The 27,941-nt window shown below is 41.7% G+C and overlaps 2 protein-coding genes across 4 annotated transcripts in view; one reads left to right on the forward strand and one right to left on the reverse strand.

Moving 5' to 3' along the window:
* Positions 1-27,442, forward strand: part of SIK2 (salt inducible kinase 2) — a 122,721-nt gene extending 95,279 nt beyond the window's left edge. The window contains exons 7-15 of one of the 3 annotated variants that reach the window (XM_024754212.1): positions 1,336-1,556; positions 3,155-3,307; positions 13,098-13,262; positions 20,451-20,679; positions 21,165-21,449; positions 21,595-21,758; positions 22,527-22,637; positions 23,368-23,459; positions 24,173-27,442. In XM_024754212.1, the coding sequence (XP_024609980.1) occupies positions 1,336-1,556; positions 3,155-3,307; positions 13,098-13,262; positions 20,451-20,679; positions 21,165-21,449; positions 21,595-21,758; positions 22,527-22,637; positions 23,368-23,459; positions 24,173-24,746 (1,994 nt within the window). In that variant the 3' untranslated portion in view covers positions 24,747-27,442. Of the gene's footprint in view, positions 1-1,335; positions 1,557-3,154; positions 3,308-13,097; positions 13,263-20,450; positions 20,680-21,164; positions 21,450-21,594; positions 21,759-22,526; positions 22,638-23,367; positions 23,460-24,068 lie in introns of all 3 variants that reach the window. The other 2 variants (XM_024754213.1, XM_024754214.1) reach the window with 2 other exon arrangements.
* Positions 27,438-27,941, reverse strand: part of PPP2R1B (protein phosphatase 2 scaffold subunit Abeta) — a 35,956-nt gene continuing 35,452 nt past the window's right edge. Inside the window, exon 18 of the mRNA XM_024754216.1 lies at positions 27,438-27,563. Within this exon, the coding sequence (XP_024609984.1) occupies positions 27,471-27,563 (93 nt within the window). The 3' untranslated portion in view covers positions 27,438-27,470. The remainder of the gene's footprint in view (positions 27,564-27,941) is intronic.

Genomic DNA, 27,941 nt, shown 5'->3' on the forward strand with positions numbered 1-27,941 from the left:
ATCAATTTACATTCCCACCAGCGGTGCAGGAGGGTTCCCTTTTCTCCACACCCTCTCCAGCATTTATTGTTTGTAGGTTTTTTGATGATGGCCATTCTGACCGGTGTGAGGTGATACCTCATCTTTTCCAACCACAACGCTAGGAGACTAGATATCAATTACAGGGAAAAAAACTGTAAAAAATACAAACACGTGGAGGCTAAACAATACACTACTAAACAACCAGGTTTATTTTAGACTTAGAGAAGCCTTTTGTAGATACAGATTCACAACCATTTCACTCTAAGTATGAAATGGATTTTCCCACATCTTTTGGTGGGAAGTTACAAAATTAAATTTTTAAATTAAATTTAAAACCAACTAGCAAAACTATTGAACTAAGATGAAGTGCCATAATCCCTTCCAGTCTTGTATTGGTTTGCTGCATGGGCAGCAGTTAAATTTACTCAGTTTAGATTTTGGTTTTTATCCTTAATTTGCGTGTTCCTGGTAACAGAAGTAATGTTCTAGTAGTTAAGAGGATAGACTTTGGAGCCAGACCACCTGGTTTTCATCCTGAGTCCACCACTTACAGACAGTCTGGCCTTGGCAAGTTATATCTCTGTGCTTCAGTTTCCTCAGTCTATAAATGGAAATAACAATAGTTTCTAAAAGGGGTATTGTGGGGATTAATTAAATTAAGCTCTGTAAAGCTCTTAGCATGGTGCCTAGAACATAGCAAGTGATAAAAGGCTAGTTTATGTGGGGGTAGTAAAGAATATGATGTCAGCTCAGAGAATAAGCTAGTGCCCAGGGTTGCAGCAGTGCAGTTTACTTAGTGTCATCAGAAGTGTCTAGTGTTTCATGTACATTTTTCTCAGTTGCACTGATACGGAGAATAGCAACAGTCCCTTGGAGAGCTCCAGCCTCACTTAATAGCCTTAGTGTATCAGCCTCAGAAGTGACTGTAAGGAACCGTTTATTATTTGCTTTTTCTAGGAAGAAGGCTTGTTTTTTTCTTTAGTGGAAATCTAAGTCTGTGTCTAGATATTGTAAGTTGAGAAATTCAGTAAAAAGGTTCATTAAGTACAGAATTGGATAGATCTATACCCTCCTGTTTTTTCTTAAGTATTCATTCACAGTGATGGTTAATTTTGTGCGCCAGCATTCATCATGTGAACTTGACAAATACAAGTAACCTTCAGGTATTCATTTATTCATTTGACCTTCTGCTTTCCAGTGGGCACTGTGGAGGATACAAAGATTAACACCATTGTACAAAGTCACATGAGTCAAGTCAATACCCCAAAGTGCAAGGTGATTTACGTGACTTTTGTAACATTGTGTTTTCTGTAGATTGTGAGCACCTTATTCGAAGGATGTTGGTCCTAGACCCGTCCAAACGGCTAACCATAGCTCAAATCAAGGAGCATAAGTGGATGCTCGTAGAAGTTCCTGTACAGAGAACTGTTCTCTATCCACAAGGGCAAGAAAATGAGCCATCCATTGGGGAGTTTAATGAACAGGTTCTGCGATTGATGCACGGCCTTGGAATAGATCAACAGAAAACCATTGAGGTAAAGTGGTCAGAGATTCGACTCAAGAAATTTTAGAACTCTGTTATACTTAGTAACTTGAAATTTCATGCTCATACCTGTCGTCCTGGTCTTTTAGCCATCCCAGTACCTAGGCCTACTGTTCAGTGTTCCCTGAAGATTTCATCACACTATATTTATGTTTGTTTTTAATCAATATAAAAATTCCTCCCTTTGCCCCAACTGCCAAAAAAATTCAAAAGGAAGTGTTTATATAGGATTGAGAAAAGACAAAGATGGAAGCTTAGCAAATACAAAGTAGAAAGCTTCTTCTAAGATGAAACATGAAGTTCTATACAGGTAATAAGCTAGTTTATATGAAACATAAATGTGCAGATATGGAACAAGGCTGAGGGCTGAGCAGGAAACAAGAAGGGTAGGCATCAGGTTTAGGTTGTGAACTGAAGAAACTCAGAAGGCAAAAACAGGTGGATTCCTGATTTGGAAGTTTTATGGGTCATAGAACTGAGAAGGTCATGAACCTAGGAAATTCCTTGGCAGCTTTGTTTCTGTCCTTTAACAGCTGGCATGTGCATAGGATATACATATGTTTAATACCCCTGCAACAGGCAAAGAACAAACAGTGTTTTTCAGGATGAAGCATGACAAGAAAGACTATAAAACGCCCCCCTGTGAAGATAAAGTGCTCCAAACTGTGCTGCCTTTTCCTTCATTGCAGTCATAAATGAAACCAGACTGCTTTCCTGCTTTGCTCATCACGTGCTTAGAGAGGTTTTTTTGTACTTGCCCTTGAAGGCAGCTGTGAGTGCAGTTCCCCGGCCTGTGATGTTTGCTGCCAGTGCTCTGCATCTGAGCTGCACTGCACAGCACTCATGCAGCCTGTCATGTGGAATTAGACGCCAAAGGAGCCATTGTTTTGCTGTTCCGTTAGTATCCTGGGAGAGCTGGCCAGCTAGGGATGTGAAAAATTGGGAAGTGACTTTATTTTCAAGGTTTCAAGAGGGTTGGACCGCAAAAACAAGAGGAAAAAATTACCTAAGAATGGAGACCCAGCGTCTCTCAACCTAGCATCCAGATGTCATTCTCCAGCCCAAAATAATCACCAGAAATTTCCCCAAAGACTTTAATCATTGACTTCAGGGTTTGCAATGGTTTGGACTTGTGTCGAGGCTGTGGAATTAGAGCCTCTGGGCTCAGGTTACTAAACAACCTTACAGCCTAGTTGCAGCTATGAGATGGCACCATATAACGGCATTGGGCAATGTCTGCATGAGACAATGATGGCATTTTCTCTGAATGCAAAAAAATAAATGGATCCTATTAATGTAAAAGAGCCAGTCAAGTCATTCAGAGGTATCATCCTTTATACAATTAATAAAGTTATCTGTCTTCTATTCTAAATTCTGGAATAGTTTTCGTTTTGAGGCATACTTTGCTTGTTACTTTGCTTGTTTTTAAGAACACATGGTGTCTTCCCTCCTTTTTTAATTTATTTTTCAAATTTTATTGAAGTATAGTTGATTTACAATGTTGTGTTTTTCCCTCATTTTTTAGAAAGGTTTAAATCATTGAATTGGTTTTTATGGTTCTCTGCCTTTGGCACTTGTTTTCTTTTCCAGGCTTTGCAGAACAAGAGCTATAACCACTTTGCTGCCATCTATTACTTGTTGGTGGAGCGCCTGAAATCACATAGGAGCAGTTTTCCTGTGGAGCAGAGACTTGATGCCCGCCAGCGTCGGCCTAGCACCATCGCCGAACAAACAGTTGCCAAGGTAACACCCCATTAGCCAATAGTCTTATCTGTGCATGTGCCTGTTCACATGTTTGACACATTCTTCATCGTGTAGTACAAAGGGTTAGGATTTCATCCTCTACACCTTGTTTTTCTGTAAAGTTTTTTTCTGTCATCGTTCACTAGATCCTCAAGTGTTTGATCATCTTCCTATTTTTAAGGATTAAGTTTATTTCAAACAGTTTTTTTCTTTAAGAGATTTCTCATTTTTTTTATCATTCACTTATATTAAGAATTATTGTAACTAGCCTGTACATTCAATTTCATTTAACAAATTTTTATTGCAGGTTTACTATATAAACTTCTTTTATTAGACACTACAGGGAAGAGGATGTATAAAAGAGTCGTTGCCCTCAGAGTCATTACATTATAGAAGCAAAATAAGACAACATCATGAATAACCATCATTCAAAACAGAGAAAGGGCAAAATTTAGAAGATACTGTGAATATCATTTTGATAGAGAAAACCTTTTTTAAAAAAAGGGCAAAGGGAGGGGCTTCCCTGGTGGTGCAGTGGTTGCGAGTCCGCCTGCCAATGCAGGGGACACGGGTTAGAGATGCATCTGATTGGGAAGGCTTTGGGGGAGAGGCGGCGTTCAAGGTAGAGCTTCACAGCTGTGTAGGACTTTGTTAGGGAGAGGCAGTGGTTAAAGGCATTGTACGTAGGCAGAAGCAGTGTGAGCAGAAGTACTAAAGTGAGCAAGCATAGGACTTGTTCAACTAAATTCACTTGAATTAAAGAATAGGGAAATGAAAGAGTTAGAATGCTAAGTTGAAGCCATGTTGTGAAGGGCTTTGAATGCCAAGGTAAAGAGTTTACTAATAAATCAGGAAGAAATGAGGAACTACTGAAGCCTGTTAAGCAAAAAAGCGATAAAATTATATCCATACTTCAAGCTAGCAATCTGGTAACATTGGGAAGGATACATTGGCTACGGAAGACAAGAAATTTGGAGAGAGCTGTTTAGGAGATGATTGTAGTAGTTGAGATGAGAAACACTGAAGACTTGAGCTAATACTGTGCCGGTGGAAGGAAACAGGAAGGGAAAAGTGTAAGGAACATTTCAGAGGTAGACTCTGGATGAACTTAGCACTGATCTGGAGAGGCAGCGCAATGTGATGGTTTCAAGTAGGGACTCAAGCACATCCCAGATTCTGCCGTTTCCTGCTGTGGACCTTAAAAAAGTTACTTAAGGTCTTTCTCTGCCTCAGTTTCCCAAGCTTTAAAGTGGGAATAATTATAGGATGTTAAGACGTTTAAGTTAGGTAATAATTGTTCAGCACTTAAAACAGTGCTATATAAGTGTTTGTTATATAAAGTAATAAATCAATGTTGGGGAGGAAGGGATGACAAATTACAGATGACTCCATTGTTGAGCCCAAGGCTGAGGGAGTCGTGGTGGCAGAGACTTAGCTGCTTATGAGGAACAATGGATCTGAGTCCCTGGAGAGAGGCTAGGGCTTAGGAGAATTGGGAGATCACCTGCATAGAGGTTGAGAAGAGGAGTGGTTCGTTCACATGATCTATTAGGATTTCCATCTACTTATGTGAGTACTTACTTTATTTAAAGTGCAAGTAAGAATCATAGTAAGGGACTTTAACACCCCACTTTCACCAACGGACAGATCATCCAAAATGAAAATACATAAGGAAATACAAGCTTTAAATGATACATTAAACAAGAAGGACTTAATTGACATTTATAGGACATTCCATCCAAAAACAACAGAATACATTTTCTTCTCAAGTGCTTATGGAACATTCTCCAGGATAGATCATATCTTGGGTCACAAATCAAGCCTTGGTAAATTTAAGAAAATTGAAATCATATCAAGTATCTTTTCCAACCACAATGCTATGAGACTAGATGTCAATTACAGGAAAAAATCTGGAAAAAATGCAAATACATGGAGGGTAAACAATACACTACTTAATAACCAAGAGATCACTGAATAAATCAAAGGGGAAATCAAAAAATACCTAGAAACAAATGACAATGAAAACATGATGATGCAAAACCTATGGGATGCAGCAAAAGCAGTTCTAACAGGGAAGTTTATAGCAATACAATCCTACCTCAAGAAACAAGAAATATCTCAAATAAAAAAACTAACCTTACACCTAAAAGATGACAAACCCACAGCCAACATCGTTCTCAATGGTAAAAAATTGAAACCATTTCCACTAATATCAGGGACAAGACAAGGTTGGCCACACTCACCACCATTCTTCAACATAGTTTTGGAAGTTTTAGCCACAGGAATCAGAGAAGAAAAAGAAATGAAAGGAATCCAAATCGGAAAAGAAAAGTAAAACTGTCATTGTTTGCAGATGACATGAGAGAATCCTAAAGATGCTACCCGAAAACTACTAGAGCTAATCAATGAATTTGGTAAAGTTGCAGGATACAAAATTAATGCACAGAAATCTCTTGCATTCCTATGCACCAATGATGAAACATCTGAAAGAGAAATTAAGGAAACACTCCCATTTACCACTGCAACAAAAAGAATAAAATACCTAGGAATAAACCTACCTAAGGAGACAAAAGACCTGTATGCAGAAAACTATAAGACACTGATGAAAGAAATTAAAGATGATACAAACAAATGGAGAGATTTACCATGTTCTTGGATTGGAAGAATCAACATTGTGAAAATGACTATACTACCCAAACCAATCTACAGATTCAGTGCAATCCCTATCAAACTACCAATGGCATCTTTCACAGAACTAGAACAAAAAATATCACAATTTTTATGGAAACACAAAAGACCCCAAATAGCCAAAGCAATCTTGAGAAAGAAAAACGGAGCTGGAGGAATCAGACTCCTGGACTTCAGACTATACTACAAAGCTACAGTAATCAAGACAGTATGGTACTGGCACAAAAACAGAAATATAGACCAATGGAAAAGGATAGAAAGCCCAGAGGTAAACCACGCACATTACAGTCACCTTATTTTTAATAAGGGATTCAAGAATATACAGTGGAGAAAAGACAGCCTCTTCAATAAGTGCTGGGAAAACTGGACAGCTACATGTAAAAGAATGAAATTAGAACACTCCCTAACACCATACACAAAAATAAACTCAAAATGGATTAGAGACCTAAATATAAGGCCAGACACTGTCAAACTCTTAGAGGAAAACATAGGCAGAACTCTATGACATAAATCACAGCAAGATCCTTTTTGACCCACCTCCTAGAGAAATGGAAATAAAAACAAAAATAAATAAATGAGACCTAATGAAACTTAAAAGCTTTTGCACAGCAAAGGAAACCATAAAGAAGACGAAAAGACAACCCTCAGAATGGGAGAAAATATTTGCAAACGAAGCAACTGACAGAGGATTAATCTCCAAAATTTACAAGCAGCTCATGCAGCTCAATATCAGCAAAACAAACAACCCAATCCAAAAATGGGCAGAAGACCTAAATAGACATTTCTCCAAAGAAGATATACAGATTACCAACAAACATGTGAAAGGATGCTCAACATCACTAATCATTAGAGAAATGCAAATCAAAACTACAATGAGGTATCACCTCACACCGGTCAGAATGGCCATCATCAAAAAACCTACAAACAATAAATGCTGGAGAGGGTGTGGAGAAAAGGGAACCCTCTTGCACTGTTGGTGGGAATGTAAATTGATACAGCCACTATGGAGAACAGTATGGAGTTTCCTTTTTAAAAAACAAAAACTAGGACTGCCATACAACTCAGCAGTCCCACTACTGGGCATATACCCTGAGAAAACCATAATTCAAAAAGAGTCATATACCACAATGTTTATTGCAGCTCTATTTACAATAGCCAGGATATGGAAGCAACCTAAGTGTCCATCAACAGATGAATGGATAGAGAAGATGTGGCACATATGTACAATGGAATATTACTCTGCCTTAAAAACAAAACGAAATTGAGTTATTTGTAGTGAGGTGGATGGACCTAGAGTCTGTCATACAGAGTGACGTAAGTTAGAAAGAGAAAAACGAATACCGTATGCTAACACATATATATAGAATCTAAAAGAAAAAGAATGGTTCTGAAGAACCTAGGGGCAAGACCGGAATACAGACACAGACGTAGAGAATGGACTTGAGCACATGGAGAGTGGGAAGGGTAAGCTGGGAGGAATTGAGAGAGTGACATGGACATATATACACTACCAAATGTAAAATCGAAAGCTAGTGGGAAGCAGCCACGTGGCACAGGGAGATCAGCTCGGTGCTTTGTGTCCACTTAGAGGGGTGAGATAGGGAGGATGGGAGGGAGACGCAAGAGGGAGGAGATATGGGGATATATGTATATGTATAGCTGATTCACTTTGTTATAAAGCAGAAACTAACACACCATTGTAGAGCAATTGTACTCCAATAAAAATGTTAAATAAATAAAATTAGATAAATAAAGTGCAAGTAAGAGCAAAAGAGTTTTCACTTTGTATTTTTTGTTTGGCAATTTTACAAAATTTATAGAATTATAGTAGAATTTTGCATTGGCTTCTACAGGATATGTGAAAAAGAAACCCCAGGAAATTAAAATCGTCTTGATTTTAATAGGTAAATGGTGTACCTTGTTATACATATTTTAATATCTAAAATAATGTGAGTATTGATACTAATGTGAGTAAAATAATATATCACAAAGTTCCAGATATTTGGGTTGAAGTATCTCTGAGCACTTGGAATCCTTCAAAGTCGAGTGGTATAGCTTTCAAGATAGAGAGGAGGGAGATAAAATGGGAATTCCTAAGTTGGGCTAGTAATAGTGAGATGGAGGGTGCCCCTTCCCTCTGGAAAATGCTGCCAGGCGGAAGGATAGGAAGCAGGAAAGCCCCCATGCTGAGTAGCTTCTCTCCCGAGTCTCTTTATTCTTCTGAAACATTACACAAGTGAGGGTTACATAAACGATTGCTCCTGAGCACACGCATATGTTATTGTACATGATTTCCTTTCATATCTAAACTTGAAGCAGATTCCTTAGATCTCAAGTTATATTTCATTTGGCTTGGGGCTTCTTATGTTTGATCATTTTTTTTATTACCAAGCACCCCATGAGTTCTTCTCATTTTATGCATTGATCCAAGTTATCATAGAAAGCTATTTACTGTGACTTAAAATGTATCTAATTCAAATAGCAATCTTCAGTGCTCATTCAGAAACTTGTCTTGAGTGCCATCTGGATGCTAAGAAACAGGCACTGGGGTTGAAGAAGATCTCCCTTCCCTACGAGACTTCACATTCTAATGTTTAGTATTGAACTTGTTAAAAAATAGATTTCTCTGTTTTTATGACTATAAATGTGCTTAAAGCTTTAGTAGAGCCTTCTCCCTTTGAATTCTTTGGTGTTCTACTATCTGTTTAAAGAAGTGGCAAATCGCTTGTTACTTGATAGAGTGATAAGGAACTGGGGAAATTACAAGATCCTTTGCAGAGATCACATGACTTGTGCAATCAAGCAGACCTTGGGTTCCATACTGAGCTGAGTGACTTCAACAAGTCAGCATCTCTGAGCTCCAGGGTCCTTAACTATAAAATGGAAATAGCAATACCTACTTCATAAGTTTGCTACAAAGATAAAATTGATTAATTGATACCAGCAGTTCCGTTCAGATAGAGCACTTATGTGCCAGGCACAGTCCCAGCCATCATGGTTTCATAGGTACCCAGGAAACAGTCCCTGCCCTTAAGGAATTTATGGTATAGTGATGAACAACCCACGATTACTACTTAGAAAACATTGAGATTTCCACTTTAGATGGATTTAGAGTACTTATATTTGCCACATAATATACAGGAAATGTTACATCTAATTGACTGCAGGTGACTATTTTTTTAAAATATGCCTTTTTCTTGTGAATTCTATCTGCTAGTTTTTAATAGTCCTTCACTCCAACTTTCCATCAACTGTAAGTAGACTAGAATGAAACACTCATCCCAGTTCTTCTTTAATTACTGATTAGAGGTTGCCCTCCACAGCTGTAAGAAAAAGTCAACTAGGGCTGCTGTTAACAAAGCACCACAGACTGGGCAGCTTCAACAACAAAGTTTATGTTTTCGCAGTTTTAGAGGCTGGAAGTGCAAGATCAAGGGGTCATCAGGGTTCTGAGGACTCTCTTCCTGGCATTTAGATGGCCACCTTCTCACTATGTCCTTGCACATCCTCTTCTCTGCACATGCAGGAAGAGAGATCTCTGGTATCTCATCCTCTACTTAGAGGGACACCAGTCCTTTTGCATTAGGTCCCCACCCTTATGACCTCATTTAACCTTAATTACCTCCTTAAAGGCCCTGTCTACAGATATAGTCACATTGGGTGTTAGGGCTTCAACATATAGATGGGAGCAGGGGCAGGGGGCACAATTCTATCCATAATAAGCATATTCCTACGGGACCAGTAAAGATTTTTCCCGTAGGAGAAAATGTTATTTTCATTTTAATGGTGCTGGAAAGCATAAAATCAGAAGAAGAGATTCAAGACAATAAACATATGATCTAAAAAGTCATTACATTTAGTGGACATGGTCATTGTTTATGGCCACTCTTTTTTTCAAATTTTTTTTTATTGAAGTATAGTTGATTTACAATGTTGTGTTAATTTCTGCTGTACAGCAAAGTGACTCAGTTATACACATATATACACTCTTTTTTATATTCTTTTTCATTATGATTTATCCCAGGATACTGAATATAGTTCCCTTGCTCTTTATCCATTCTATATGTAATAGTTCGCATCTACTATCCCCAGACTCCCAGTCCATCCCTCCCCTACCTCCCCTCCACTTTGGTAACCACAAGTCTGTGCTCTATGCCTGTGAGTCCCTTTCTGTTTTGTAGATAGGTTCATTTGTGCCATGTTTTAGATTCTACATATAAGTGATTTCATATGGTATTTGTCTTTCTCTTTCTGACTTTCTTCATTTGGTATGATAATCTCTAGTTGCATCCATGTTGCTGCAAATGGCATTATTTCGTTCTTTTTTATGGCTGAGTAGTATTCCATTGTACCACATTTTTTTTTTTTTTTTTACATCTTTAATCTCCGGGCTATTATAAATAGAGCTGCAGTGAACATTTTGAGTACCACATCTTCTTTATCCATTCCTCTGTCAATTTACATTTAGTTTGTTTCTGTGTCTGGTGATTGTACATAGTGCTGCTATGAACATAGGGGTGCAGGTATCTTTTTGAATTACAGTTTTGTCTGAATATATACCCAGAAGTGGGATTGCTGGATCATATGGTAATTCTACTTTTAGCTTTCTGAGGAACCTCCATACTGTTTTCCATAGTGGCTGCACCAACTTACATTCCAACCAGTGTAAGAGGGTTCCCTTTTCTCCACACACTCTCCAGAATTTGTTATTTGTAGACTTTTTAATGATGGCCATTCTGACCGGTATGTGGTGATATCTCAGTTTAGTTTTGATTTGTATTTCTCTAATAATTAGCAATGTTGAGCATCTTTCCATGTGCCTATTGTGTTTATGGCCACTCTTGGAGAAACTGGTAATATCTGCTTGCTTGGGATATTAATCAACCATCTATTTATTATAACATATTCTTTAATCAGATCTTTAGTGCTGGGCATGCTATTTGAATATTTATACTCTAACTTGTGCCAAAAAGACTTCCTTAATCCCGTCAGTGATTGCAAGAATCCTAAAAAGCAGACCCCTGAATCTGTCATTGTATTTCCTGTGAAGCGGCTGTCATAATAAAATGTGTTATTTCTCTGTCCTTACCAAGTTCACAGTAAGTTGTTGTAGTCCAGGTTGGATGTGAAAGAAAAATGTGTTATGCTTGGTCTGGCCCAGCACAATCCTGACATTTAAAAAGTCACAGCTAACAAGAAGCAAGGAGTGAGAAGAACATATCATAGTTATCATGTTGGTATCTCATTTCCAGGGCAGTGTCTACAGGTAGTGCTTTGCCCTGATAAGGAGCAGTCTAATAAATTTGGGAAACAGAAATCAAAGTTCAGCTTTATCCTTTGATTGAAAAGCCAATGATAAGGGTAAGAGGAATGTATCAAATATGCTTTATTCGGAAGTTTAAATTTTACATTGTGGCTAAAAAATTAATTTAAATGACTAACGCTTGAAAGGAAAAAAAATGTTTCATCTCAAAAGTGACGAGGATATAGGCCTGAGGAATGATGATATAAGAAAAGCTATTTCTTTATCATGCTCAGAATAATATACAGTGTATTTTCTGTCACTTTTTACCATCCATATAATACCAACACTTTGCTATTGCTATTTTGTTCTTTATCTCATGCAGTATATCTAATGATGTTAATGTTGGAATATAAAGTATATTCTAAATATAGTCATAGTCAAGTATAAAGTGTATTTATAACATATTCCCCCATTATTGAAAACCATCAACCTGAAATTTTAACTGGGAACCATTAGCTAGTATCTGAGAACAAAACTGTGTATTCATTTTACTAATTCCTGTATTAAATTATTATCATCATTTTAAGACTTTAGAAAGGAGAAAGGAGGAATTAACATTACTGAGCGAAGGACTTTACATGTTGCCTTTTACAGTCCTAAGTTCACTGTGAAGTAGATATTATGACATTTTTCAGAGGTGAAGAAAATAAGATGCAAAGAGTTTAGGTAACTGATTAAGTTCACACAATTAGTAAGTGATGGAGCCCGGAATCAAAACCAGGTCTTGGGAAGGGAAAAGCTAGAATCATACCATTTTGTTCCTTTTCACTTGTTTGAATTTAAAGCTCACCATCCTATATCCCTTAAAGTGACAATGGCAGAAAAAATACAGGCCATTCCTCTGCCTTTTAGAAACTGGTATGATGTTTGTTCCCTCAGATGTTTTGCAATGTCTGTTATGTTCAAAAGGCATCTAATAAATTATTCTGCTAGTTTTGAAGAAATGGGGAGGAAAGGAGTATCCAGCGGTTTCATCTTCAAAATCAATTCTTGCCAATTGTCATAAAGGAAAATTCTCTTTTAAATGAGGAAGACTTTGTAATACTTGTTTACTTAGAATTTTTAACAGAGGAGACATGGAGAATGGACTTTCTAGAGTAGGTTGACTTCAGGAACATAACTTGCTCAGCAATAAGCATCTCTGTTTCCACTGGGCAAGCAGGCTGTGTGTGTTCAGTCTGTGCGTCTCTTTCAAAGAACATTCCTATCCCCTCCGAGTAGCTGCTGCTTCTCTCTTCTTCCTCTACACTCACTCCCTTGCCAAGAAATATATACCATCTCACCCCGTACCCCACCAAAAAAAAAAAAAAAAAGAGAGATGCAGGTAGATAGCCCTTATTGCAGTGTACTTTGTATTACAGTTAGTTGTGTGTGTATCTTATCTCTGGTTCAGTTTTGATCTCCTACTCTTAGAGACTGGGACTTCTCTATTCTTCTTTGTATCTTTCCAAGGTAATATATTTAAGGATATAGCCAATAGATGTTCATTGAATTGAAAAAGAGCGTCTTAGATTCCTTACAAAGGCTAGCTTTCCTGTCATCTGTGAAAGTTATGCACCTCATCATGGAACAGGAACGAAATTCTGTACAACCTATCTCAGAATAATTGATTGCTAGACTGCTTCAGATCGATACCTGTACCATGTACATACTTCATCACATCTTTTCTGGAGTTTCCAACAAATCACTATTTACCCTTTAATTACATCAGGAAGAATTGTTTTATTTCAAGAATTTTGTATATTTATATAGAAAGTATTAATGTTCCCAAACTTTCCGTTCTTGCCATATTTACAGACACAAACTGTGGGACTCCCAGTGACGGTGCATTCACCAAACGTGCGAGTGATGCGATCTGCCCTCCTCCCACAGGCATCCAACGTGGACGCCTTCTCATTTCCAGCATCCGGCTGTCAGGCGGAAGCAGCATTCATGGAGGAAGAGTGTGTCGACACTCCAAAGGTACAGATGTGTTTGAGAGACTCCGAGCTTGTTGGTTGGCTGGAGATTTCAACTCTGTCCACACAAATGTTTTACTTCGGCTTAGCTGAACTTTGTCATTTCCTCAAGTCACTTGGGAGGAGTTGTTTTTGTGCAGAAGACCTGAGAAAAGTATCCAGGCCTAACCTCGCTCTCTCCATCTTGTCATTACGACGGTTATGTAACATGTCAGATCTCGTGTACTTTTCAGAATCCTTCTTCATTCTCTTTCCTTAACCAATTCCTTCTCTCAAGCTCTAGATCCCTCATAGGTTTTGGATTTTTTTTTAAAACCAATTGTAATTCTGAAAACAAAAGTATAACTATTGTGCTAAATTGGGCTTTGCCTATGTTATTATGGCCTCTCTTCTGCCTGTGCTGCAGCTACAAAATGATGAGCCATCTTTTTTGGTCAGTTAAACATCTTTTTGTGTCCAGTTTGAACATACTTAAAGGAGATAAGTTTATTCTGGTGTGCTGCATAAAGTTGGCTTTTAGTATATGGAACATGACAGCTTCCCTCATTTAATGAATATTTATTTAACTTCTAATTTGTGTTTTATATACTTAGCATCCAGTGATATACAGAGGATCATATTAATGAGCAGGTCTTAGAGTATGTTTAAAATAGACTCTGTTCTTCACTAGCTGTGTGAACTTGGATAAAGTGACTAACTTCTTTGAACCTCCATTTCTCTTGTGTAAAACAAGGATACCAACTTTATGAGACTGTTGTGAGGATTAATTGAAAGAATGTGTGTGAGGTTTTGGGCAAATTGTAGATACTCAGCAAATATTGGTTTCCTGTCTTTTTAGGCTCGTTAGGTAATAAAAAGATGACTCAGATATTAGTTCTGCCTCAAAGTTTGTAGTCTAGCAGAAGAGACATGAAGCTTAACTAAAGGTAATGTGCCAGGTACTGAATAAATTGATAAAACATAATTGGTCCCTTAAAGAGATAAAAAAATCAAAGTGCTGCAAGACTAGAAGGAGACGGGGGAGTTGCTTTTAGTTCATTTGATCAGGAATGTCTTTGGTTTAACTGTCAGAGCTGGGAATTGAGAGGAGGGCAGAATCAGGGTGGATGGAAACTAGGGTGTGATATCTCGGTGGAGGGAAAGGCCTGAGCAACAGCAAACGTCAGGAAAGCCTGGGTCCCTCTAAGTCAGAGCAGGAGCTCAGTGTGGCTGAGGGAGAGGGCATGTGAAGGGAAGTTGTACAAAATAAAGACAAATAGCCTTGCTTTGAATGGCAAGCCAAGGGATAGACTCTTTCTCTAGGTTGGGGCTCTCAACACGGGAACATGTTTCAGTATTATCAAGAGAGTTTTTTCTGGGACTTCCCTGGTGGTCCAGCGGTTAAGACTCCACGCTCTCAATGGAGGGGGCCCAGGTTCGATCCCTGGTCACAGAACTAGATCCCACATGCCACAACTAAGACCCGGTGCAGCCAAATAAATAAATAAATATTTTTTTTAATAGAGAGTTTTTGGGACTGCCCTGGTGGCACAGTGGTTGGGACTCCCCACCTCCAATGCAGGAGGCCTGGGTTCAATCCCTGGTCAGGAAACTAGATCCCACGTGCATGCCGCAACTAAGGAGCTGGTGAGCCACAACTAAGGAGCCCTCAGGCCATGACTAAGGAATCCACGTGCCACAACCAAGGAGCCAATGAGCTGCAACTAAGGAGCCCACCTGCCACAACTAAGACCCGACGTGACCAAATAAATAAAATTAAATTGTAAAAAAAAAAGAGTTTTTTCCAAATGGACCTTCTCCAAGGTAGTAGGAAACAATCGGAGATTTTTTGATAAGGAAACACCATGATCCATATTGTGCTTCAGAAATGAACCTGGAAGGGTCCGTAGCCTGCATTGGATAGGAGAGAGACTGGTGACAAGCACAGTAGAAGGTTAGAGTGTGTGTCAGGGGAGGTGACAAGGGCTTGAGCTAGGATGGTGCCCATGAAACTGGAGAGGAGGGGATGGTATAAATGAGATTGCACAGATAAAACTGATAGACTGTTAGGGTCCAGAGAAAAGAAGTCCAGACCGATAACAGGATTTTGAGCCTTGATGATCAGGAAGGTGAATAGCATTTTCAGAAATAGGGAGCTCTGGAGGTAGAGCTGATTCAGAAGTTAAGTAATGAGTAATGACTAGAGCGTAGTCAAGGCACCTTGATGCTGGGCTGCCATAAGCAGGTGTTAAGCCGGGTTCCTGACCCTGTGGAGTTAGTGTCCCTGTCCCTGAGGACGAGGCCACTTTCTGTGGACAGTCTGTTCCTCTGCCTGTGGTTGCCAGCATGTTCAAATCCTCATAAACTGCTATTACATTCTCACCCAGAAATTTAGACATAAATTGAGGCAACATCACTCATTTATTTTTAAAATCTAATCCCCTTGAAAAAATTAAAATGCAGTCTGCTTAAAGCTTGGCTATGAGGGCCTCAGGCCCAAAACACAGATTGGGCACTGTCTGCTGTATTATATAGGGCAAGCTATTTTTAAAGCTTGTGATTGTTACCGTAACTAGGAAACAGACAGGAAATGAATGATTTTGTGAAAGATATAGACAGAAGCTAGATGGCATATTTGCATTTGTAGGAAGAGCAATGCCATGCTGGAACTGGCCACCCACACTGGCAGGGCCACCTTGGCACTCAGCCAGGCTGTAGACATCCGCTGGTCTTATTTGCGTACCATTTCATTTATGTCAGCAGTACTCTTTGTGCCTCTTCCCTCCCTAGCACCTCTTTCTCTGGGGCCCATAAATAAACGCACACACACAAAACCGTCAGACAGAGATACTAGCCCTTTGTTGTTGGTCTTGCTTCATATGCATTTCCTCTAACACCTATTTGTTGTCGTCTAAAGGATGCCGCGTAACTGCATGTGTTGCTCAGTCATTTCTGCTCGCGATTGGTGGCAGATATTGTGCGCCTCGGAGGTTTCGCTTCTCCTTCTCTCCCAGAAGTCTTCAACTTAAACTTATCAGTAAAATCCCTCAGGAAGTCTGCATTGAAACATGGGTTTGGGGTTGCTCCCAAAATAGCACCTTTCTGAGACAGTCACCTAACTCTGAGCAGTAACCGAGCCCCCAGGTGGTACAGAGCCCATACAGGAGCAGATGCAAGCCCTGTAGGGTCAGTCTCTCACTTTTGAGAGTTTCTTTGGGAATAATGGACTTTATACATACACACACATACGGACACTTCAGTCAGTTTTAACATTTTATTTAAGTTCTATGAGAAAAGGATTTTCCAAGTTACCGTCTCCATGTCCGGTTAGTGGAAGGGAACTGTGAAACTAAACTATGAAAGTGCAAGTGTAGTAGAGCTGTTCATGTCTATTGACGTTTTTAATACCTTTTTTAAATTATAAAGGTAGTACAGGGCTTCCCTGGTGGCGCAATGGTTGAGAGTCCGCCTGCCGATGAGGGGACACGGGTTCGTGCCCCCATCCGGGAAGATCCCACATGCCGTGGAGCAGCTGGGCCTGTTAGCCATGGCCGCTGGGCCTGCGCGTCCGGAGCCTGTGCTCCGCAACGAGAGAGGCCACAACACTGAGAGGCCCACGTACAGCAAAAAAAAAAAAGTAAGGAAAGGTAGTACACATGACAAAAGATCTAAGAAGGATATTCATCAAAAACTCTTAATCGTGTTAACCTCTAAGACTTTGTAAAGGGGAGAAATTGCACTTTTACTTCTGACTTTGGATTTTTAAATTTCTAATTAAAAGACATTAAACCAGTCAGAATCACACATGGAAAATTCAAAGAGGGATAAAGGAAAAAATTAATTTATCCATAGTCCCCCTACCCAAAGGTAAGCCCATTTTGACACGTTTCCTTAGAGTAGGTTATATAGATGGATGGATAGATGGATGGGTGGGTGGATGAGTATAGGGTGACTCAGTACGTAGGTAGACTTGTTAAAACAAAATTTTATTCTATTATATGTAATTTTGTACCTTGCTTTTATGTAATATAACATTATGAGCATTTTTCCCATACCATGAAATCTTCTTTGAAAGCATGAGTTATATTTAACAACTGCCTAATATATTGTATTAGATGCACCCTTATTTAAATACTCTTCTATTTTTGGACATCAGGTACTTGAATATTTTTTGCTTCCTTACATATGCTTCAGGTGAATATCCCTGTGTCTAAATTTTTGACTATACCTTTTATTATTTCCCTAGGATAAATTTCTGGAACTGGGTTATCTAGTGCTTTTCTTCCTCACCTGGTTGTTTGTTTAATTTGCCTCAAGATGGTAAAAATGCTTTAAAAGAAAATGTTGTTGTTTTATTCTCATGCTTTAAAAATTTTTTGTTATAAAATAGCATTCTCTTTGGTCCAGAAATAATGTTAATATACACAGTGTTTTAGTTAATCCTCCCAAACAACTTTACTCCCATTTTACAAGTGAAGAAAAAAAAAAGAGCTTTATAGAAGTTAAGCAACTTGCCTAATAAGTGATGGAGCTGAGGTTTGAGCCTCTTCAATATATGCCAAACTTGCCAGGCACTTAGGATACAAATTAAATAAGGCACATTCCCAGCCTCCAGGCTCACTGGCTAGTACTATACATTAGTCTACCGTGTTAGGCAGCTCTTTAGAGGCTCCATCTCCAGTATAGCCACACTGATGTTAGGGCTTCAATATATGAATCTAAGGGGAGATACAGACATTCAATCCATAACAGTTTAGCAGTCTCCTGTGCTAGAATCTTGTGTATGTGGTAAGCTCAGGGGTATTATCAATTAGTGGTAGAGTTTCTGAGAGGCTGACTCCTACATGTATGCTATCTACTGCATCTGACATCTCTTATCAGAAGGGAAGTGATCTATACTGAACTTTAAGGAAAGGCAAAAACACTGTGTTGGAAAATGTACGTTTTACCCACCCATATTGTATTTTGCAGTCTTAGAGTTTACAGTTAGCCTGGATTGTTTCCTAGAGCAAAAGATCTCATTTCTAGCAGCTTAGGTCACTAAGATAGATCAGCCCATGTTACAGTCACAAAATCCTAGAGTTTAATTTGTTATATCAAGTCCCTGGGTAAACTGGCAGGCAAAGGTGGCATGATTATCACCTGTTTCAGGAACTGATCTTAGAGATGAAAGTGTTCACACCTGTAAACTGAATGAGCTCTAGGGCAGCTTTCTGTTCATACCTCTTAACTATGAAAGGGTCACCACAGCATTTTCTGATTCAGTTATCACCAAGCATCATCTGAAAAACCAGATCATTGTCATCTACCTGTCCCAGGGTGAAACTGAATTCAGCAAACATTGTTAAATGAACGATAAAAATTCTTCTTGTAGTCTAGATGAGGAAATAAATTTATAAGCAGACAATTTAAGAAAAATCGTAAATTTGGGGGGACTGCAAGGTTTTTTGAGTACTCAGAAAAAAGTGGCCTTTCTCTACTAAGGAAAGAAAGGCATGGTTATAAGGCGGTACTTGCAAAATATTTCTTGCAAGAAACATCTGACAAAATTTTGACATATGCTATGAAGTGTAAAGATGCTCAGTAGATATTTACTTGATAACAGTCTTTTCTCTGTTGTTTTTTATTCATTTCCAAATCATCCTTGGCTAGTCTTAGAAAATTATACTAGTAGACAGTCAAGGAACGTAGCGTAGAGTTATGAATGTTAAGTCCCCAAGCCATCATTCTTTCCTACAAGAAAACTTTCAAGTTTAGTTAAAAAGGGAACACTTATCTGGGGATGGTTGAAGGGGAGCATAATTGTTCCTGGCCAGATTTCAGAGTTTTTGTTTTCTGGTGCCATGGAGAAGATTGGTCTTAGTCTAGGAAGAAAGCATTTTCTACCCTTCCTTTTAAGTGGCCACTTGTCACTTTAAAACCCTGTAGTGCATTAGCTGCCTTACCCAAGTAATGGCTACAGCCCCAGAACAGAGTTTATGGAATAACCGTCCCCTCCCCCAAGCAAACAACGATCTGAGTCACCCAAGTTTCCCTCTCCAAATAAAGGGCCTCGCAGCGCCTTCAGATTGGTTGCCATAAGAGGAAAGTTTCCTGTGTCTGGCATAGCGATGTCCCACGTCACCTCTCACATACATGAGCCTCTCCTGCTTCCAAAGGAAACAATAGCGCTACCTGGTGTATTCCAGGTGAAAGTACTGCTGGGAGCTCAGTCTTATGCCTGGCTGTTCCTGAGCAGCTATTCATAGGAGAAAACTGGATTGATTTCCATGGGGGGATAGTTAAGGTAATGAGGTAAATAATTGCCTCCTCGTTGGGGCTTTTACCAGCCAGAAGAACTCGCAACCACAGCTCCCCTTTGTGGGCTGTGTCTGCCCCCTCAAGGTGGTTTGCTTGGCAACTGCAGAGGAAGGCGACGACGCTCTCACTCAGGAGCTGTGCTGAGCTCATCCTGTGGGATAGGAAGCGCAGATACTGTGTGTGTTGCTGGAGCGGAGAGAATTCAGAGCGCTGCCGCTCGTTAACCTCTGCTGGAATTTGGGGCCTGTGAGTCATTTGTTATTCTATAATGGAAGGCTTTGGCTGTTTGCCATTTGAATTTTGTTTTCACTCCTTTTTGTGGTATGTCCGTCTTTAAAGAATTCTTTCTTCCATTCCTTAGGCACATAGAGCCAACTAAAGACTAAATCCAATGTGCAGGTACTTAAATTATGCATATAGAAGTATGTGTAGAGCCTTCCAGTATGTTTTGTGGTTGAACATTAGAAGAATGCTGGTGACTACTCTTTTCTTAGCTATGAGCCGTGCAGTTGGTTTTGTTTTCTTTTTACTAAATCTCATCTTCCCCCTCTTCATTTCCGTTATTTAAAAATAATAATAATAATTGGTAGGCCTCAAGCTAATAGACCCTATTCATCTGGAAACCACTAAAAAAAAGTGTTCATTGTAATCATGATGACTCAGAGAAACCTGGGAGGCAGTGCCAGTTTGGCTCATAATGGGCTTCTGTCTCTTAAGTGCTGCCGTTGGTTGACTCGCCTTAACTTCTAATCTACATGGTTGTCATTAGTAACCAATATGTACATTTTTAATATTTTACTTAATTTGTAATTGGCCAGAGGTCTTGACATTTTTGCCTTTGTGGATTCTTCAAGTGTCTCAGCAGAGCAGCGCCTGATAGCTCCTCTCACATCCCTGTCACACTGACATTTAGGTAAATGGCTGTCTCCTGGACCCTGTGCCTCCCGTCCTGGCGAGGAAGGGGTGCCAGTCACTGCCCAGCGACGTGATGGAGACCTCCATTGATGAAGGGCTGGAGACAGAAGGAGAGGCCGAGGAAGACCCCGGGCGGGCCCTGGGCGCCTTCCAGTCCACACGCGGCGGGCAGAGGCGGCACACTCTGTCGGAAGTGACCAATCAGCTGGCCGTGATGCCTGGTTCAGGTACGCTTTTCAGTAAGTGCCGGCCTGGGTCTTCCCGGCATCTTGAGTCTTCTCCAAGAAACAGGAATGATACCAACCAGCCCCTGGAATGTTGTCTGTGTCTTGTTTCTTTGTGGACCACATGCAGCAGGACTTAAGATTAGGCCTGCTCAGCAGCTCTCAGAGATTAAAATGAAACGTCTCTGAGTGGCCTCCCCTGACGCCCAGGATTCATCCGAGTGCGATGTGACTCATCGAGGACTCTGGCTCTTTTGGAGTGGCCAAGATCTTATGGGTACAGGTTCTGGAGCGTCTTCACCACAGAATTCGAAGCTGATTAAATTGACGTGTAAAAAAGTTCTGAAAAGACGTTTTGGTTAGAAATTAAGGACACTGTTGCTGTGGAAACTCAAGCTGGTTATGCTTTGTATCCCATGTTCCAAGAAGTTGCGATTGATTGGTGGTCATGTTGGCGTTGTGTTTTGTTTTTGTCTTTTCTCTTGAAGGGAAAATTTTCTCCATGAGTGACAACCCCTCCCTTGACAGTGTGGACTCTGAGTATGATATGGGGTCTGTTCAGAGGGACCTGCACTTTCTTGAGGACCACCCTTCCCTTAAGGACATCATGTTAGCCAATCAGCCCTCACCCCGCATGACGTCTCCCTTCGTGAGCCTGAGACCTGCCAACCCCACCATGCAGGCTCTGAGCTCCCAGAAACGAGAGGCCCACAACAGGTCTCCAGTGAGCTTCAGAGAGGGCCGCCGGGCGTCAGACACTTCCCTCACCCAAGGTGACTGCCTGCCTTCTCTGCTGGCTCCTACAGCTCTTGTGTTGTAGGACTGGGTGGGGTTTGTTGCCATGTTGGTTTCATGCCTCTGGTCACTGAAAGGCCTTGTGTTTTATTTAAACTGTTTGGTCGTTGTTCTTTCTTTCAGGAATTGTAGCATTTAGACAGCATCTTCAGAATTTGGCTAGAACCAAAGGAATCTTAGAGTTGAACAAAGTGCAGTTGCTCTATGAGCAACTAGGGTCAGAGGCAGACCCTAACCTGGCATCGCCTGCTCCTCAGCTCCAAGACCTGGGCAGCAGTTGCCCTCAGGTGCGTGCTCTGGGCCCTGCCCACAGTGGCTAGGTGAGAATAAGGCATCAGTTCGTCCTGACGGTGTGTCATTTCATTTAGAGGATTTACTCCAGTCCTGGAGCAAACAGGGTTCTTTTGGAAAGACCACAGCCTGAAGGCCTTCCTTGTTGCTGCCATCTGCCCGACAGGTTGGGTTAGACCCTTCCACGCTGGCCCAGGTGATCAGTACCACATGGAGGCTTGGACGCCGCCAAGCGATGCTCGGTTCATAGGGCAGATTTTATATGAATTACACCCCTTAAGAGTCTCCCTTGAACTCCCCTCCCTTCGTGCGCACACACACAGAAATTACAAATAATAGTACAGATGAGAAGCTTGTTGCCACTATTTTTGATGTGATATCACTTCACTAAATATTATAAGTGAATTATTTATGCTAAAAATACAAAAACTATTGCTGTTTATTTAATACATTTTATTTGAGCCCATTTTCAGTACATCAGGGATATTATAGCATTTGATGCCCACATGAAGGTAATAACCTTCTGTTGACATCAGGGGCCTTTGCTCCAGTACTGACTAGGTAATCGTTTACTACAGGTAATGCATGTATACACTTTCTGCAAAGTGATTAACCCTCAGCCTACTAGTTACTGTAAAAGCATTGAGGGTCATGTCTTAACAGAGTTGGAGTTCCCCTTGGACATTTGCCAAGGTGCTTAAACTGAGATTTGAAACTTTCTCCCACGTGGGAAATTGAAAGTGTTTCCACCCCTTGCTCCTCAGGGAGAAGCTCCTCCTCAGCAGAAGAGCGTGTCTGCGCTCCCCGGCAGCGCGCACCCTCAGCTCTCCCAGCGGCACAGCCTGGAAGCCCAGTACCTGCAGCACAGACTCCAGGTGGGATCCTCCCCCTTGTTGCCCCAGCTCACTTTGTTCATCCTGAATCTGCCTTTCTGCAAAGCAGGAACCTGTTTTGCTTGGTATTTTTTTAGGGCAGCTGCTTAATTCCTTTATAGGCAGGTGGGTCTGACTCTGCACTTGTAGTTTCTAGAAACATGTTCAGACTTAGCCTTATGCTCTGTCTTGGCAGCAGAAAAGGTCTGTCCTCAGACTCCAGGAAAGGGTTCTGCCACTGAGCAGCAGGAAAGGGAACCCTGGCTTCTTTACTTCTATATTATGCCTCTTAGTGAATAATAAATAAAATGGAAATCTCAAGTCAGCAAAAAATGTACTATCAGCTCTCTATTGGTGCCCAAAAATCTTTAAAAATGATACAACATAGATCCCATAAAGAATGAATCATTTGTTCATTCAGCAGGTGCCGTGGCCTTTGCTATAGATCTAACTCCACTTTTCTCATTGTTTTTAGTCTCCATGAACCTCCCGGTCCTAGAGGACTTTTAGAGACAGAAAAGTGAAGCAGGTTAGAGCTGAGACAGCCCAGGCCTGCTGACCCAATGCTGCTGGGCCACAGGTTCTCCCAGGGTCTCAACGAGCAAGTGTCAGTCCCTGCGTCCTGCACAGATTCTGGAGGACTCACTTGGCTTCGTCCTCCAGGCAGAAGTACAGTCTAATGACTGCGTCCTAGATGACAACATGTCACGCTTGTATTTTTCTGCTCTTCCAGAAGCCCAGCCTTCTGTCAAAAGCCCAGAACACCTGTCAGCTTTATTGTAAAGAACCACCACGGAGCCTTGAACAGCAGCTGCAAGAACACAGGTGAGAGATGGTGGTTGGCCAAAGAAATCACTTTCTTTGTGGCAGACAAGCTGGGTATGTTGTCCTTTCCCCTAGTATTTGCCTCTACCAGGAAAACAGGTTTCAGTACGCTAACATGGATATTCCACTGTCCGTGGACTATAAGCCTGTCAGGGAGTAGCAGCCTTAAGCGTGCTTTGTTTTCTTTTTCTCCTAGTGTTTCCCCTTTGGGCTATGAATAGACCTAAGCTTTCAGGATCCAGTGAGCTACTGCAGTTTAAGTGGGTTATACTGGAGAGAAGGCCTCCATCCTCCCTTGTAGTAATCCCATGCCCCCAGGCCTCACTAGTAGAAACACCTTGGCCAAGGTAGAACTACCCTAATCCATCAACCTACAGACACCCACAGAGACCAAGGTGTCAACCCCGCTTCAAAACACTCCAGATGGGAAATCAGCCTCTTGTTTCATAGAGAGGAAAAAAGAGTCTTAGAGAAAAGGAATTCATGTTCACTTGAGCACTGAGGGATCAGCCAGAATTGGGGGACAAAAAATAAGATTGGGTTTAAGAAACCAAACATGACTGGTTCCTACCCCCACTTTTTTTTTTTTTTTCTCCTGCCGTGGGAAAGAGAGAAGTGGGAGGACGGACACTAATGACTGATACTGGATTTACATTAAAATTGCCGTCACTGAAGAAGATTTAAAATTCTTTCTTTTGGTATTGCCAACTTAGACTCCAACAGAAGCGGCTCTTCCTCCAGAAACAGTCTCAGCTGCAGGCATATTTTAATCAGATGCAGATAGCAGAGAGCTCGTACCCACAGCCCCTTCCCCACCAGGAGACACCGCCGCCATCCCAGCAGCCGCCGCCCTTCAGCCTGACCCAGCCCCTGAGCCCCGTCCTGGAGCCTGCCTCGGAGCAAATGCAGTACAGCCCTTTCCTCAGCCAGTACCGGGAGATGGGGCTGCAGCCGCTGTCCGCCTCGCCAGGTCCCCGGGCTGCTCCCCCGCCACCGCCACCGCAGCACTCAGGGGCCGCCCGGGCACCCTTACAGTTCTCCTATCAGACTTGCGAGCTGCCAGGCGCGGCCTCCCCCGAGCCAGACCGCCCCGGTCCCTGTCAGTACTCCCTGGATGGAGCCCAGCAGAGCGGCCTGGCGGCGCCGGGCTGTCCCAGGAGCTCAGGACTGCAGGAGGCCCCCTCCAGCTATGACCCTCTAGCGCTCTCGGAGTTCCCTGGACTCTTTGATTGTGAAATGCTGGAAGCCGTGGACCCACAGCACAGTGGCTACGTCCTGGTAAATTAACCTCAGTGCGGGAAGTGAGGCGGGTCAGGTGAAGAGAGTGTGTATTTCTATTTTTATTCCAGCCTTTTCAATTTAAAACTTATTTTCCCCCCCTCTCCCTGATGGGGAAAAAGTCAAGTCACCCAACTGGAATCAGAGGGCCTGGCCGGGTGGATGTTGCTTCCTCATGGCTCCGTCCCACCACGGGTTTCTGTGGCAAGTGCTGGAACATAGTTGTAGGCTGCAGCTCATGCCCTTAGGTCAAGTGGAGCAAGCTCTCATCAGAGCCACCAACAAAAGTTTTATAAGAGGAAGACATCCAGACCTAGGTTTTACACAGAACTACATCAGTTCATTATCGAGGGAAACCTTGGTGAAAGCAGGAAAAGATGTGTGCCGTTACGTATAGGCAAAAACAAAAAAAGGCAATACATTTCTCACTGAAACCAAGCAACAGCATGTTCCTTAAAGGCAAATCAAGATACGTAATGAAATTCGATGCACAGGAAATAGAAGAAAGTTGTACTTTGTCAGTGAATCATAAGTTCTAAGCTGCTGATGCAAGTTGTCCCCAAGATCACTGCCAAGCGGTAAGAGCGTGAGCTTTGTTTCAGGGCCCACTGAGTAACAGCGAAACTGGCAGTCACCCTGAAACTGGCAGTCACCTCCATCTGAGAATAGGTGACACACCTCTTCAGAAGGTGCCCTGGGTCACAGTGTCCTCAGAGCTCCAGAGATGTCGCCTGTGGAACCAAGAGATGCACCGCAGTGGAGACCAGGGGCAGGAAACTCCAGAAACATGTCAAGAACAGCAGCCCTGGGCCGGGGAAGACGGGCGCTTCCTGCACAGTCTTCTGTGGAGACTTCTGGTTTGGGGCAGTTGGTCTTTAGAGGAATTAACGTCTCTTTTAAAATGTAATAACTACTTTGACTTTACACTAGATGTTGCTAGTCGTTTATTGAGCTTTGTATATTTGGACAGTTTCATATAGGGCTTAGAAATTTTAAGGATGAGAAAAATGAACTTTTATCTCCCATGTGAAGTGGTAGTGCTGTGCCTTTTTCCCCCCAGATCATGCTTTAATGATTTCTTTTCTGTAGAAACCAACAGTTTTCCATTTATGTCGATGCTAAATCCAAAGTCACTTCAGAGTTTGTTTTCCACCATGTGGGAATCACATCCTTAATTTCCTTAGAGTTTTGACTTGCAATGAAATGTTCAAGTATTACAGCAATATTCAAAAGACCACAGAGGTGTTAACCATTTAAGCAGATTATCTGCCAAACACAGTGTATATTATTAACCCTTACGATCCAATCATCAGAATAAGTAAAAAAGATGCTACGGCTAGTTGACTGTATACTTAGAAGTAAGGAGTAATCTGTCATTTGGACAGTAACATGCAAGTGTTACAAATTCAGTGTTATTTACAAAGACTATCGTTTCTGTCCTTTAGAATGGCTTGTCCTATCAGCAGATGAATGCGTTAAGCACAAAGCATCTTCCTTAAAGCACAAAGAAGAGAGATACTACACTGATGCTGCATCTAGAAAACACCTTTAAGTTGCCTTTCCTCTTTGTAGTACGTGTCCACGCAGGTGGGGAGAAACATGGAAGGTCTAGGAGTTCTGTCCTGGCTCCTCTTGGTGCCAGGACGCTCCACAGAGGCCCTCTGCTTGGGGTTGGCCTCTGGGTGTGAGCAAGGGAGGGTGGTGTGGAGGACGCATTTTTGTGATTTGACAACACGCAGTGAAAACCCAGGAAGAAGGAATTAGGTTCCTTCTACGGATTGTTTATTCCTCCTCATGCTTAAGATTGATGATTTCGTGAAACAGACACCATCATTTCATTTAAGAGATCCTTTCATTAAGATCGCTAACCTGTTTTAAGTCTTTGCAAAATAAGGCAGTTATAAAACAGGGCTTGATTTGTTTAGACAGAAGGATGTTTTCCCAAAATGTTCTACAGAAGCGCTATAATATTTATGAAATTAAAATGCCTTCCAGATTGAAAACGGGGGCCGCTCATTTCAGAGTCCCCGGAATGGCAGAGTCACAGATCGGCATAGATGCCTGCCCCCCACAGGGCCATGAGCCACTGAGCCCAGGAAAGCCGGGAGCTACGGGAGGACGACTGGGCTGACAGATGAGGCGGGAGAGGCCCCAGGAGGGTCGAGGCCCCAGAGGTAGACACTGGGAAGCACCCAGCCGTGGCGGGTCTGTTCAGACCGACGACAGCGGGGTGAATAGCATGACCCATCCTGCTGGACTATGTTGTAAGCTCCTGTTTGCTTTTCTCATTTATTTCAAGCAGAAATCAATAAATTCCATAACAATCTGTATTTGCTGAAACGTAAGCTGGCGAGAGGAGACTGGTGCCGTCCGTCAGTCAGGTGTTTTCCCAGCCCCGTCTGACATCGCCGTTGCTCTGTCCCCCGACTAGTGAGCGACCTTTGTCGCCTCCAAGCAGTTTTCTCTTCACAGATACTAAAGTAACACTACGAAGGCTTAGTACTAGAGGTACTTTGAAATAATGACTTTCTTTCCAGTCTGTTTCACATCAGCAGTGTGTACACTACTGTATAATAACCATTAGCTTTATTATCTTGTAAACCAGGCTCCTCTGAAGAGACTTTGGTGAGATGAACGTGAGGTAAAAATTTCATTCAGCAAAAAGTGCAATATGTGTGGTACTCTATTTTTTGTTTATGCTTTTTTTTTTTTTTTTTTTTAAATCCAGGGGTATTAGTCTCTGCTTTGGGGAAAATGCACTAGCTCTGCAATTTCCAGTTGGGCGAGTGTGTCTCTAGTATTTACATGCCGCTGATATGCTGGTCCCTGTAAGGCAAACAGCACGTCAGCTCAGCAGAGAGGGTGGATGTTCCACTTGAAACTGGTGAGCTGCGCTGACTGTCCCCTGCCGCCTCTGCCCCGCCCAGGCCTGCCCCGCCCTCTTGCTGCCCTGGGAACACAGAGGAGGACCCTCCAATCTGCACGTAAGGGGAAGCATCTGGGGCCCACCAAGGAGGACTGGGAGATGGCACTCTAGGACTCCTGCCTTTCTGCATCCAACTTTGCCTCCGAGGAAAGAGAAAGTCAGAGTCGCTTTTTCCTCAGAGCGTTGAAGCGGTGTCCCGAATCAGTCAGGCAGGACTGCAGGAGCCCGTGATCGGGACCAAAGGCAACCCTCACCTCAGAGTAGTGGGGCGCCTGTGC

This window comes from Neophocaena asiaeorientalis, unplaced genomic scaffold (assembly GCF_003031525.2).
Source record: "Neophocaena asiaeorientalis asiaeorientalis breed wild unplaced genomic scaffold, Neophocaena_asiaeorientalis_V1.1 scaffold21, whole genome shotgun sequence".
NCBI classification, from domain to species: domain Eukaryota; kingdom Metazoa; phylum Chordata; class Mammalia; order Artiodactyla; family Phocoenidae; genus Neophocaena; species Neophocaena asiaeorientalis.